We start from the raw sequence: 14,492 nt of genomic DNA on the forward strand, positions 1-14,492 counted from the left end.
ATTGCACGCTGCAGCCTCAACTGGAGTAAAGGCTCCAGCCTCGCTGTTGCGGCCCGAGCACCAGATCCAGATTTGATCTGCGTACATGGAGATTTCAACCGATTTCGGCAGAGATATCTCAAGGCCAACCAGCGAGATATTAAAAAGACTCGGGCGCAATACTCCACCCAGAGGGACGCCGCGGGTCACGTTACGGGGGGAATATCTCACCATCTGCTACAGACATGTAGGTTCTCCTATCAGAGAGGTAATCAGACATCCAGTCGCGCATGCTTCCCGCCGCAGGAGGAGAAGGATAAACATCTTTATTGTTGGCAAAATTTGCATGGACGCTTCAGGAGGTAAGACCTAAATCCAGGACCCCGTATATGCCTTGCCAGCCGCTACAGCCCGCTACAGCCGCTGGATGAAAAGCGCACTGACGTGCGCTCTCATTCAGCGGCCGTGGTAGTGGCAGACCCTTTTAGGGTGGGTAGTGGTGTGGCACGGTAGTCTGTGCGCCTGCTCGATAGTGGCGGGGCGGGGGGGGGGGGGGGGGGGGGGTTGCGTCGGGTCAGACGTAGATGTTGGGTAATTGCTGTGTATGTCAGGAGGGGAGTAGCTCCTCGCGCGAGGTCGTGCTCCGTCTTGTTCCCTTTCACTTCCAGATGGGCTGGAGTCCATAAGATCTGGATCTGTCGCTGCGGGGGGTGGAGGAGTAACATTGCTCGGGCCGCAACGTGAGCCGTTAAGGCCTGGAAGTGCCGGCAGGCCTCTTGGCTGTCCGTCACTACAGTAGTATCCTGGGTAGAGCAGATGGCAAGGGCGATTGCCGCCTCTTTTCAGCTGGTGAGTGTGTTTTGACAGAGGCAGTGATAGCCTGTCCTCCTTGGGCGGGGCTTACTGCCAAGGCGAATGCTGGATGTGGTTGGAGGGGGAATGGGGGGGGAATGATGCGTACCGATGCTTTACGTCACCTAGCTCAGTTTCTTGGTTCCTACCTTCGACCGCATCTGACATGGACGCCGTATATCCAAAGCCCAAGAGAAGTTAACGTCATTTTCACACATTTTCGGCATGCTTTCCACAGCACTGATGGATGTAGCGCCAGCTCTATTTTAAGGCTATACGACGCCCTCTGAGAAGGCTTACTTCGCTATAGCCTCCCAGCCCTGGCTACTCCCTCCAAAGGAAATTTTAAAGTACTAAAGGTGTTCCATGGCCCGAATACTGAGAATTTGTCGTGGTGTTCCGAAGACTACCTCCACAGTGGGAACCATAACAAAGAGCAGGCGGCTTCCGCCCACTGCTTTGCAGGCAATGGGACCTGCGCGTTGTGACAAGGAAGCCTGGGGATCCCCTAGCTGCCGCCTGTGTCTCTGAAGTACAGCACGATCTGCCTCCACAGTATCAGCCTCCAGCCTCTTCTCCCCTCCTCAGTGGCTGTTTCCTCCAATGAAAATTGTCACCACGGTACCTGGATTTGAGCGGAATGCGGATAAAGTTATTTGCCTCGGAGCATATTAACAGCCAATACAGAGGCCACACTCATGTGTTCACTGATGGCTCAGTGACGGCTACATCGTCGGCGATGGGGATCTCTATCCCTTCGTCACTCACTACCACCACTTAGCCACAAGTCCTGTACGGCAGTTACTGAGCTGGCTGGACTGTGCGCTACTTTTCAGTATATTATAAAGCGGCCGGCCACTCAATGGGCTGTCTCTACAGACTGCAGGTCAGCACTCGGGAGCTTAAAGTCGCTCCCAAAGGGCAGCTGGCCTGGTAAATCAAGCTTTTGCACCCACAAGCAATACAAGGGGGGCACAGCGTGGAACTGCAAGGGCTTTCTGTACACTGAGCAGTTGCGGGCAGCGACGCAGCTGACAAAGCCGCCTCATCTGCCCACAGTCTCTGCATACAAACTCCGCTGATCCCATTCTCGAGAAATGGCGCGGTAATACTGCATCATCAAGAGCATGGAAAGCGCACATGTCTATCTGGACTGACGCAAGGCAGTAATACGCACCTGTTCACCTGATTGATCCCAAGTGCACCTTCAGGATGCCACCTGAGGAAGCGTGAAGAAGCCTGTTTGCATGGACTGCGCTTGAATGTGGCGTATACACGGGACATTACCTCTACAAAATCCAGCTGGCAGCTCCACTATTTTGTTCCACACGTGACGCACGAGAAGACATCCATCGTGTTATATGCGTGTGTTCAAAGTACATCGTACCCAGGCAGAAACTCATATTACCTTTGTGCAGGCCGCTTGGTACGGGACTTGGGTTGAGGGCTGTTTTGTGGTCGGGTCCCAGCCAGGCTGCACTTGTAACCAAAGCGCTCTCGGAGTTTCTCCAGAGCACAGAACTGGACAGAGTTTCGTGAAAAAATTTTTGTATGTGACTGAGAACTTTGGGCGAGTCATCTGACATCTTTTCATTTTTATAATTATTTTTTGTTTTTGTTTTCTTCCATCATCCGGCGTAGCACGTCAGCGCGACAGCTCGGCTAACATCATCGTTTTCCACTGAAGTTACTCTCTCTCTCTCCTCTCTCTCTCTCTCTCTCTCTCTCTCTCTCTCTCTCTCTCTCTCTCTCTCTCTCTCTCTCTCTCTCTCTCTCTCTCTCTCTCTCTCTCTCTCTCTCTCTCTCTCTCTCTCTCTCTCTCTCTCTCTCTCTCTCTCTCTCTCTCTCTCTCTCTCTCTCTCTCTCTCTCTCTCTCTCTCTCTCTCTCTCCTCATCACGGACCATAAAATAAAACGTGCTCGTTTTGGGCAAATTTAAGAAGAGGTGGTCTCCTTTGCGCTAAGCCTGTTTTTCCAATGTATGCACCTGCATGAAGCCGTAACGGTATGTGGTCCTCTCAAAAATCGGCCTGGGCAGAATCTCATCAATTATGGTTCACGTATCTGCAAGTGGTATCCATGCAGGTCTTCATCGATAGAACTATAAATTAAACTATAGTTCAACCACGAGTCGGCCATGCAGTACTGACTAGGCAATATATATGGCCGGCGGTTGTGAAGGAAGAAAGCTTTTATGAAGTGCGTCGTGAAATCCGATGCACGTGTAAGTATGTTTCCCAATCGCTCTTGCATAATTAAACGTACTGTTTGTGTAGTTTCTACCACTGTGTAGCGTATTGCCAAGGCCAGAAAGCAATGAATAGGCTGCAGAGGCTGCACTTATGATTGATTCGCCATCGATAGCGCTTTTAGGAGCGGAATTGAACGGCATTGCGAAACTCTGATAAAATTATGAAATAAGATCTTCTTTCCCATCACCAGTGTCTGGTCCATCCGCTGTTTGGATACAGGTGCCGTTCACCGAGGAACGTCGTCGTCGTCGTCATCATCATTCTATATATATATATATATATATATATATATATATATATATATACTCAGGTCCACTGCAGGATGAATGCCTCTCTTACTGACCTCCAACCGCTCCTGTCCTGCGCTGATCGAGTCCACAGTTTACCCCTGAATTTCTCTATTTCATCCCTCCATCGGGTTAATGGCCTTCCCCTTCCTTCTAGACCCATCTGTTGGTATCCACTCTGTTACCCTAATTGTCCACCGGTTGTCGGTTCGCCTCACATGGCGAGCACAAGTACATTTATTTTTCTTTATTTAGACTACTATATCGTCAACTCTAGTTTGTTCTCTGATCCACTGAGGTAGCTCGTTTCTTGCGTTATTCCTAACCATATTCGTTTCATGGCCCATTAAGCCGACCTAAGTTTGCTTTCTAGTTTCTTAGTAAGCCACAAAGTTTCAGCTCCATATGTCATCCCCGGCAGTATGCACTTGTTGTAGATTTTTATTTAGAGTGACAGAGGTAGCTTACTTTTCATTCTTTGGGAGTGCTTGCCGAGTGCTCCCCGGCCCCATACCCAGGGGTTTCCCCAGGCATCGAATCAAGGGGGGGTGTCTCAATGGCTCTGGGGGGGGGGGGAGGGGGGGGGGGGTTCATAAACTAGAAAAGCTGTTTTTTTATCGCACTAGTTAAATAATAGACGTCTGTTAACCAAACGCTCATCCCCGTGACGTACGTTTTTCATTTTCTATATATGTATATATATACACCTGAGAGGCGGTGCTTTCTATTCAATCTAAGAAAAAAACAAATTTAGAGAAATTTATTTTTTACCATGAATGGTCTGTATTCAGTTTTTTTTTTTTAATTTCTCGCCATTTTTCAACGTATAAGGACATTTTCGAACTTGTTACCAGGGCCAGTGACGAAATTTGAGTTCCTAAAACAATGTTTAGGTAGCACATGAATTATGCAGCACTTATAAATCAGGCACCGATTGTACGCTCCCGATTTATTAAAACGCCAGGATTTGCTTCCGTAGCGCTTTTCGCTACTCCCTGGCTGGTAGCAATGTGCTCGCAGCGTGGTTAGCCTCAAACCACTTTGCCCCTTTCCTTTGAAAGCCTTTGTGTGTGCACATACGAACTTGCCACGAGCTGTCGAAAAAAAGGAAATAAATACGTGCAATGCTAACAGCAAGCTCGGGGGGCGCACTTTTGTTTATTTTGCCGAGGCTACTGCCAAGAATAGCAGACGGGCAGCCCAAGGGGGGGTGTCCAGAAAAACTAGGGGGGGTCTACACACACCCCAGGGGGGGTGTAGGGAAATCACTGCCCATACCCATTCTGCGCCGGGTTTCTCTCTCGTGATTGGGGTCAGCACTACCCATCTGTCCGAGGTAGTTATATTCTTTCACTTCTTCTAGCGCTTCGTTTCCTACGCTGAAGGGGACGTTATTGGCATGCTTATTCCTCATTACTTTAGATTTATTCATATCCATTTTTAGCCCCACGGCCGCGCTTTGTGATTGTAGTTCCTCCAGCATTGTTTGCATGAGTTCTGCAGTCTCACTCAGCAAAACTATGTCGTCCGCAAATCTCAAATGGCTCAAGTATTGCCAGTTAATCCTTAATCCTATGCTTTCCCAGTCCAGCTTTCTAAATACCTCCTTCAGGCATGCTGTGAATAGTTTTGGCGAGATGGTATCTCCCCGTCTTACTCCCTTTCGGATCGCAGATTTATCGCTTTGCATGTGAAGAGTAATCTTGCCCGTGCATTCCTTATATATATCTTCTAGAAGTCTTACGAGGGTTTCCTTTGTTCCCTCCCCTTTTGGTGCTTCTAGCACGGCCGCGGTGAGTACTGAATCAAACACTTTCTTGTAATCTATAAATGCCATGTAAAGGGGTTCAGTGTACTCCGGGGTTTTTTTATATCACTTGGTTGACGACGTGGATGTGATCCATGGTTGCGAGTGCCCTGTCCATGAACCCAGCGTGCTCTCTGGGTAGATGGGAATCCAGGCTGTCACATATATGCGGCTAACTATAACTTTGGTAACCAGCTTGTAAAAAACTGAGAGTAGGCAAATGGGCCTGTAGTTCTTGAGGTCCTTGGGATCTTCCTTCCTATGAACCAGAATAATATTTCCAAGCTACGGGCACTTTTTAAGTCTTCAAGCATTCTGAAAATAGTTCAGCAAGCTTTTCCAGTACAATATCTCTTCCCTCCTTCAAAATATCCATGGTTATGTCGTCGTTACCTGCAGATTTTCCTATTTTCATGCCTTTGAGAGCCTTTGAGAGCCTTTGAGAGCCTTTCTAACTTCGTCTTTAGTTACTAGTGGGACATCGCAAGTTGAGCGTGTATTCTCAGTAGTTTCCCTGGTCTAACGTTGCTGGTATACAGTCTGGTGCAGAATCATTCTGCTACCTTAATTACCTCGTTTAAGTTGGGCGTAATGTTTCCCTGCTCATCTCTGAGTGTGTGCATCCTGTCTTTGCCGATGGCTATAACTTTCTCTTACTTGCTTTCAAGCTTCCCACTATGTGCAGCGTTTCCTCGATCACTGTCATGTTATGTGCACTTCGAATGCCCTTTGCTTTATTTCTGTTAATCAGTTTTGACAGCACGACCTATTCAATCCGGTCCACCGTACTTGACACTTTCATGTTCTTACGTTCGGCAATGAGTTCCTTCGTTTTCTAAGTTTTCCAGTTTGCTCTCTACACACTACTGCTACCCCAGCTGCTGCTGATTAACTGAGTGCCGCGATGTTAGGTTGTCATTTAGCCAGTCTACACTGACCTCGTTCTGCTCGTTCAAGAGCGAGAATTTGTTTTGAGGAGTTATTTTAAACTTCTGCGATCTGGCTCTTACTGATGCGGGGTTTCTTAGTTTTCACGAGTTTAGTTCTTCCTCTTCTAAGATTCAGCCTTATCTTGCATCTAACCATCCTGTGATCGCTACTGCGAATCTTACTTAGCAAATGCAGTGGATACCTGGACACAGCGGCATCAAAGGTAACCAAAAAGCCGACGAAGCGGCCCGTAAGGGCCTTCTTTACCGAAAATACCGCAAGGTGTATTTCACGAAAACAGAAGCTTCTGCCATGGCTCACCACTTCGCGGTGACTGAAAGAAGCCGTCTATGGAGCAACTTACAAAATACTCGATGCTTTTTGCACACTATTGACCCAGAATTAAAGTCAAGACTCCCGACACAGCTTCCTCGTAACCTGGAAACGTTGTACCATCGTCTACGCCTGAACTGTGCCTACACAAATAGCTACCTATTTCGCCTTGGAGCGACGCCAAATCCACACTGCGACAATTGTGGTTGCGTCGAAATAATTGAACACATTTTATTAGAATGTGCGGCCTACATGGAACCGAGATCCCACTTCCTTGAAAGCATGGAAAGTCTAGAACAGGGACCAATTACTCTCAGAAATATTTTAGGACCATGGTTCATCCGTCAAAGCAGCGCCAAGCTCTACGGAGTTTATTCTCTTATTTGGATAAAATTGGCCTCATTTCAAAATTGTAAATTATGTGGCCCAAGCTCAGAACAAAAGTCCGCTACCGCGCCAAGTACACGACAGTTTTTTTTTTTCTTTTTCTTTCCTGCCCAGCTCTTCCTTGGGCCTTTTCTTCCCTCATCCTTAACCCACAGCAGAGAAGCATGTAGGCGTCTGTAAATGCCGGCAAGCCTCTCTGCTTTTCCAATAAAGCGCCTTCTCTTCTCTCGTCTTGTACGATACCCGGGTTATCACTTAAAACGAAGTCGATTTCGTTTTTCGTCGTATTATCGGGACTTTTTCATGTCCACTTCCTTTTAGTTCGTTGATGAATAATGAATAAACTTCATTTAAGTAGAAGTGCTCGTATAGCTTGAAAAAAAAAAAAAAGAAAACACGCTTGTTTTTGATGCAGCATGTACTGCGCGCAGTTAGCTAAATGTGACCCCTACGAATTCAGGCGTAAAATGAGTAAAAATACGCCGTAATGATTACACAATAATTGACACGATCTATCTCAGCATTATTTAGGAGGCGCTAGAACGATTCGGAAGCTCACTTATCGAAACAGGCGGGGGTATGCTTAGCACAAGTGTGGCCATATTTCTCGCCTGTCTGATAAATCTCATCGACTGACGCGTTCACCGGCATCGTATAACAACCTTCACTTGATAAAGGACATCAACAAAGATTACTTTTATCGATCGTACCAAGAATTACGCTCCGAGAGAAGTGCATTTGGTGTAATCAAGACTCGAGTGTATACTTCAACGGCACTGGCAGCGCGGCGACGATGACACGACGGCAAAACCTGAGCTGGTAAGTCACTTTCGGAGCTCGCGCATGCGCAGTCGACTCTCGCAATTGCGGTAAACGGAAACGTAAACATGGTAGCGGCATCTGTAACCACAAGCCGCTGAAGAAAATTACCCCACGTTACACCCTAATTAGTATGAACTTAGCGAACGCAGTGTCATGGCAGCTATAACCTGTCATATCCACCGAGTTTCACGCATGATGTATGTAAGCTTTGCATGGCTTTCGGGAAAACTCCGAAGCAAAAACTTCATTGTAGCCTAACTGCTTGATCGTTAGTTTTCAAACTTAACACAATTAAATACAACACTTACCGGCTAATTTTTGTTGTAGCGTCGAATTTTATAGGCAACCGCAATTGATTCGTTCATCTTAAATCTAATATATCCCATCACTTCGAAAAAAAAAAGGAAGAATAAAAAGAACGTACACGGGGTTGATTTTGCGTTATTGTTGGCGCTATAGCCTCTATTTATACGCTATGTATCTGGTAGCCACCGACGAAAGAAGTTAATTACAAGACAAGTGAAACGTACTCGTATTGTGTTTAATTTTCTTCAGTCTGTGGTTAGCTGAGCAAGCTAAGTAACTTTAAATGTATATTTTTTTTAAATTTATGGAAATAAGGGGTAAGACTGGACAAAATAATGGGTATAGTGAAACTGGAATACTGGTCCTGTAGCCCGGGCGGCGGCCCTTTGTGTCTTGTGTGATGACGGTCTAGCTACATTTATTCAGACTCTAAAATCAGTTGCAAGGAATTTCTGGGCCCAGTATGCCTGTTTAGGGCCAGTAATTTTTGTTTTTTATGTTCTCTCTGTGGAAGTTGGTAAACGCATGCCTATTCAACATTTTAATATTCCCAACCACGTACTGAATAGAAAAGAAAAACACGCTTATGAAGCGTTATGTGCGTCGTCCCCTCGCACTATCTGGAGTGCCGGCCCTATACCAATGTGGAAAGTAAGCCGCAGTGGGAGGGACATTGGGACGCGCCCCACGCGTTCTACAATCACGCTGACTCTCGCGATGCGTCTGCGATTTTTCGGTTTTCTTCGGCGGCGGAAAGCTCCAAGTTGCTCCCCTTATCAGCCAGCCGTCGCCGATAAGGGGTGGGGATACGAGAAGCCCACAGGCGAGCAGCCTCGCAAGATATCAGCACGGGAGGTGACGCTGCTTCCGACCTTCTCTGTGTCCCGAGTTGTAGCTCTCTCCGCGAGTGGAATTCGCAGTTATTTTCGTGTGGCTGTGAACACCGTAGATTTGAAGACACTGTGCCCGCCTAATCGGTTCTATCTCAGTGCGCGAAATGTGAACTGGAGCATTCGTGCGTGTGTGCGTCCAAGTCTTGGGCCGAACTGTTTTAAACAAGCCCCGAAAAGAAACTCCCGGACACACATTCTTCTGGCGCTGCGAGCGGCTGCCTCGTAAGCTTTGAAACTTTCTTATGCTCACTTTTAACGTCTCAGCAGGCTTGCGTGTAGCTTAAGGTTTGCCGTTTCAGTTCCAAGCTCTGAAAAGAAGTGGAGGCAATACCGCAAGCTGGGCTATTCGGCTGAGGCAATACCCTAAGTGGAGGCAGCACAAACGAAACTGAAATCGTGCGAGGACATGTGGCGTCAAAAAAGAACTGCCTTCGATGCAGAACTCTCAGTGCAGACGAGAAGGCGTTTTAACATTGCTGTGTTATTTAGATAAAAATTAGGCAAGTTTTGCTACTGTTGTCCCAGATGCGCCCTGTTTACATTCCAACGAAGCAGCAAGTGTAGTACGTGTAATAAAGTTAGGCTTAGCAGGTTTATGCACCGTCTGTTTTGTTTTCTTAAAATGCAGTTTATAGAGGGTATACTTGGCACAGAAAATGCAGAACAGGAGGATGCGTTTGCCAAATGGCGTCCCTGACCGGCGTGGTGCTGCGTGTATTCGCTATGCCGTATACTGGTGCTATCCCGCGGAGAGCCAGGCTTTCGTTGCCATCAGCAGGTCCAACACTGCATGCCACTATTTGTTCCTCCTGCTTTGTTTTTTTGCAGGCGGCATCCATAAATTAGCTCTCGTGTTAAGCAAGATGGCAATGCTGAATCATCCGACGTATCCGCCGACTACATTGCGACCACCGCATCCTTTGACGGTAGGTAAACCGATTGAGCGGCGAATTTATATATGTAGAATGTTTGCGCTGACTTAATTAGCATCTTTCCCTCCGATTTTTCTGTCTTGTATCACACACTTTCAAATTACTCTAAATTAACTGAAAACTTTGTCAAAGTTTTCTGATGTTTACCCCAACCACGTCTCATGCGTGTTTACAACACCTGTGCACGATATGTGTTCATTCAGCGTGCCTGTATTTCGTGTCATCGGATACGGATATTTAAATTCGTGGGCTTGATCTAATCTTTTGCCGTTCCTACTTGACATAAGCCAATAAATGGCGCGGAAGAGCTGTGAAATATGGGTTAAACTACGTGGTTTGAGTCTCAGGTGGCATGTGTGTTTACTGAACGCATTTTTATTTTTCGTTACTTCGGTATACGCCTGGTAGAAACTACCCGTCCATTTACAGACGCTTTCTGTGTGCTGGGGTATCAGTGAGCTCACTGCAGGGATGGCAGAGCCGATGAGCCCCGACGGGGCGGTGTTCCTCCCTTACCTTCATTCGTGTCCACCTGCAGTTCTTTGTTCTGTCACCCTCCTTCGGCAGGGAAGAATGTGGTGGCCAGCGTGTTGCAAAATTTTGCAGTGGCCATCGTCTTTGTACGCGGCGCAGAGGGAAAGCTTTCCTTTCCTACCGACCGTCAAAGACAGAGGGGGGCGGAGGCCAAAGTGGTTAGCGCGATGCCGTGCGGTGGCAGCAGGACTGAAGTCGCCAGTCCGGCGACTGCACGCGAAAACTTCGTTGAGTTGTTACGGAGCTGCGGCCGTGAGCGGTCGCAAACAAGGCCCGCTTCCGTAGTGGCTTAAAGGGCGCCACATCCCAACGCATTGTACCTCGCCAACCGTGCGGCGTTTCGGCACCTTTTTGGCCTGTGGGCATCCATCAGGGATCGTGCGGCGATACCCTTCGTACGTGGCGGCGTATTTATTCCAACTCAGTTATCCTCTTGTCTTGTTTGTGCTTCGATAAATTCCTGTAAACACCGGTAAATAGGCTGTTTCTTCAACGTCTACCTCCCTGCGCCTCGTCATCGGGTACTCCACACCCCTCCAAGGCGACACCACCCAACATCACCACTGAACTAAATTTTCCTCCCACCAAAAGCGATTTTGGCTCAAAGCGCAACGCTGTACACTGTTTATTTCAATTTTGTCCCTTAAGGGTAATAATGACCCGCCAAATGTAATGGGGGCCACTTTGTGCAGAAATTTTATTTTGTCGGTGAAATTTCTTGCCCTATTTCACGGCGACAACAGCCGCCATTTTCAAGCTGTTACGTAACATTACGTCATTTTTATGCAGGCTGAAGTTGCCCATGTGTGACGTAATCGTTCCCGCCAGTTGCTTAAGTTACGTCACGCCTTCTCAGTCACAGAGTTTCACACAACAATTGTATGAAACTCTATGTTCTCAACCAATTACATAGAGTGCGTGACATACAAGCCGTATTGTTGAATAGCAAAGACAGGCGTACGTTGTCATGCCCGCTGCATTTAGTCTAGTTTTTCAATGCCGGCCAAGAATTATGCGCCGTCAGTAAAGAGAAATAAGGCAAACTTTAGAACTGGTGCCAGTAAACATCATGAAACGTCAAAATGACGAAAGCACATGCAACCGCTTTGTCAACCGGAAGCACGTGACCAAAACTGAAAGCCAATCTGAAAAGACTTCCGGCAAATTCACAGTTCACTGTGTATTTGTGTAGTCGAGAACAGGGCCCTTGGTCTGCTTCCGATGTTCCTCGAGCGATACCGTGGCGAGGCTGTTCATTCCGCTGCTTACTTTCCTCATGAGGGCGCATTCCTTTGAGGGGTGGTGTGGTAGTGCCCGCTGTTCTCATGCAGTTCTTACGCGAGGAGAGGCCATGAAGACGACACTCATCACATTGAATGAGGCTCTGAGCTCGAGTCCTGAGTGAGCTCGACGCCTACTTTTCGTCCAGGCCTTTCCATTGGAGAACAAAACTTCCCTACCGGTCAAGTTTGTTGAAAGTGTCGGCGTCTCCACTACTGGAGCTGCAGATTCAGGCACTGCGCCCCCCCCCCCCCCCCCCCCCCCCCCAAAAAAAAAAAGGTCTCAGTTCAACGACCACAAACCTATGCTTCATGTAACACATATTACCTGCCCTGGTGGGTCCCGCCAACGGGATCAGTTTATCTTAAGCGGCACCGATGAGCACGGCGTTGAGACTTGGCTTATTCCTTACGGTGAGCACTCATAATAACATGGGACGATAAGATCAAGCAACGTCATTTTCTACTTCAGTCGGTATGCTGGGACTGTCACATTGCTGGTTGCTACCGCTTGTGAAGTTGTATGTTTTTTTTTTTTTTGAACTTCATTCCAATTTCCGCGACACGTGGAACTCCATGACTTCTCCGTGACCGAGGAAATGTTTTCTTGTCCGACGTCATAGCGACCATCCTCAAGGAAAGCTGTACCGACCATCGCACGACCACTGCGTATATACCCGCGCTACCGACGGTCAACCAAACGTTTCAACCGCACTTTGGGAAACATTCCTTGCAGTACGTCGCCTCCGAGGACACGGTCCTGCCGTTTGTGACACAATACTTCTGCGAAGATCACAACAAGGTTATCCCTTACCTTATACGATCCGGAGCTCTCGAGTACACTCGACAAGATACTTCGCACAACCACGATGTATCCGAGTGTACGCCTATTTCTTACGTCACGAAACGCGCCTAGAAATGTCGGTAAAGGTGGTGAGTCACGGATACGCAGGAAGACCAAGAGCGCCCGGAGCCGCAATATGGTATCGATAACAGGCCTGCTCCAGCTTCTAACCCGGCTCCTTGATGTGGCGCCAGTAGTAACTTTTGGCTTGAGCCCCACGATAATTTCAGAATACCATGGCGCCTAGCCGACCACGTTGTCAAACGCATGTCGCCTGCAAATTATGCCATTGAGCCAATGACTCAATCTTTCACTCGACAACGTCGCCGTGACACGTTCGTGCACAACGTACATCGACCCTGTCGACTTCTCATCTTTCTTAGTCGCTGGATGGCTCCATTTTCACCCGGGGGCGGCGGTATAATGAGGACTACAGCCAGCGACAAGCGTACAACGGTGCGAGGAGGCGTAGCCAGCGCAGGTCATTTCGTACGCCGAGTGCGTGTGATCATTACATGAATGAAAGAAGGACTCATCATTATCATCAGCGTCATTGTATGCAATGAAGACGACGTAAGCAGAAGCCTCACATGCTCAAGACGGTTAATGCGACATTATGTTTCAGATGTGCGTTGGCTGCAGCCCATGTACTTAAGCTTATCCAAGTTTGCCACTTGTTTCCTCACCACATTGCCGACTGTTTTTAACAACAATAAAGAGGCGAACAAGATCTCACGGTCAGCGCGTCAGACGCCGCCACCAACAGGTATCGTGTGATGTCTTTTAAGAATGTGTGTGCAAACAGGGCGCTATACAGGCAGGGAGACGGAAACGGGGACAGGATATGAATGTGTAAAGGATACAAAATACAAGAACACAAATTGTGGGCGACATGGGCGTCGGCAGGGGGTGCAAAAGGGGCCCCTCCCACCGAGCCACCCCAGAACAATTGCCCCGCCCTCTCGCCCTTTCCCTCGTTCCCCTAAATAGAATGGGTATGCCCTCCTCAAGACAAAATCCTTCCGACGCCCATGGTTACCTCCCCCAGGCGTGTGACATTACGTGCCGAATCCCAGAAAGTTCTGGACCCCAATTTTCTCTAAAACATTTCTGCGGTTTTTGATGAACGGGCATCTAGCCGCTTCTTCAAAAACGCAGAATGCTTCTCATTCTCTGACCCCTTCTGTGCTCCCTCATTTTCCAGGTACTTCCCATCGCTGTGGCCGTAGTAATTGTTGCTGGTCATTCCTGCAGTTCTTGTTAGCGAATGCTCTTTCGTATATTAGCCAACCCGATTACCCGTCGGCAAAAGAAAGAACATATCGGCTACTCGTTTGTAGTCGTGGCAGGATGGCGAAGGAGAATAAAACGATTAACAATGAGGGAGGAATAAAAAAAAGAAAAAAAATTAGCAGTGGCTTTGCTCGGCTATGCCAGGATATACGTAGCGTGAGCCAAGGTTCAGCAATCCAGTCCAGTCCAGTCACTGCTCTTCGCGCATGCGCAGCACGGCTCTCCAGGAGCCACGCGAAACGGCTATCAAGCGGATCCGGCGCAGCGTCAGACTTGGCTACTGCGCAACGGAGGCGCACAGCTGGGCACGCGCCGGCGCCAGTGCGTCTGCCGCGGCTATGACGTCACTCCTCTGGAATGCGCAGACCGGCGAATGTGCAGACCCAATTCTCTACACACCCGTACTTTCTAGTACACTCTACCCGTACTCCAATTGGAATGGATTTCCAATACAATCCAATTTCATCCAATCCAAATCCAATGCTCCTCTCGCTTTCAGGGTCCACGCGAAACTGCTCTACCTCGGCCAATGTAGCTTACACTACAAAACACAAACAAACAAGGGAGGAAACAAATACACGAATGAACAAACAAAAAATGGAGGAAGCGGAACAAAACAAGGAAAGAGACAAATAAACAAACTAACAATAAAGCTTGCATGCTCAGAAAATGTTCAAATTAATACCGAAAAAAAAGATAGCACTTCAAGAAAGTGGTGTTGATGCATATATATATATATATATATATATATATATATATATG

The 14,492-nt window shown here is 47.7% G+C and overlaps 1 protein-coding gene across 1 annotated transcript in view; it reads left to right on the forward strand.

The window, feature by feature from the left end:
- The first annotated feature begins 8,797 nt into the window (after positions 1–8,797).
- The window catches only part of Cnc (NFE2 like bZIP transcription factor cap-n-collar), a 98,935-nt gene continuing 93,240 nt past the window's right edge, over positions 8,798–14,492 (forward strand). Inside the window, exons 1-2 of the mRNA XM_077706858.1 lie at positions 8,798–9,069; positions 9,676–9,773. Of these exons, the coding sequence (XP_077562984.1) occupies positions 9,711–9,773 (63 nt within the window). The 5' untranslated portion in view covers positions 8,798–9,069; positions 9,676–9,710. The remainder of the gene's footprint in view (positions 9,070–9,675; positions 9,774–14,492) is intronic.

This window comes from Haemaphysalis longicornis, unplaced genomic scaffold, assembly GCF_048455015.1.
Source record: "Haemaphysalis longicornis isolate Haplotype H1 unplaced genomic scaffold, Haemaphysalis longicornis Haplotype H1 scaffold_4, whole genome shotgun sequence".
In the NCBI taxonomy this organism is placed as follows: domain Eukaryota; kingdom Metazoa; phylum Arthropoda; class Arachnida; order Ixodida; family Ixodidae; genus Haemaphysalis; species Haemaphysalis longicornis.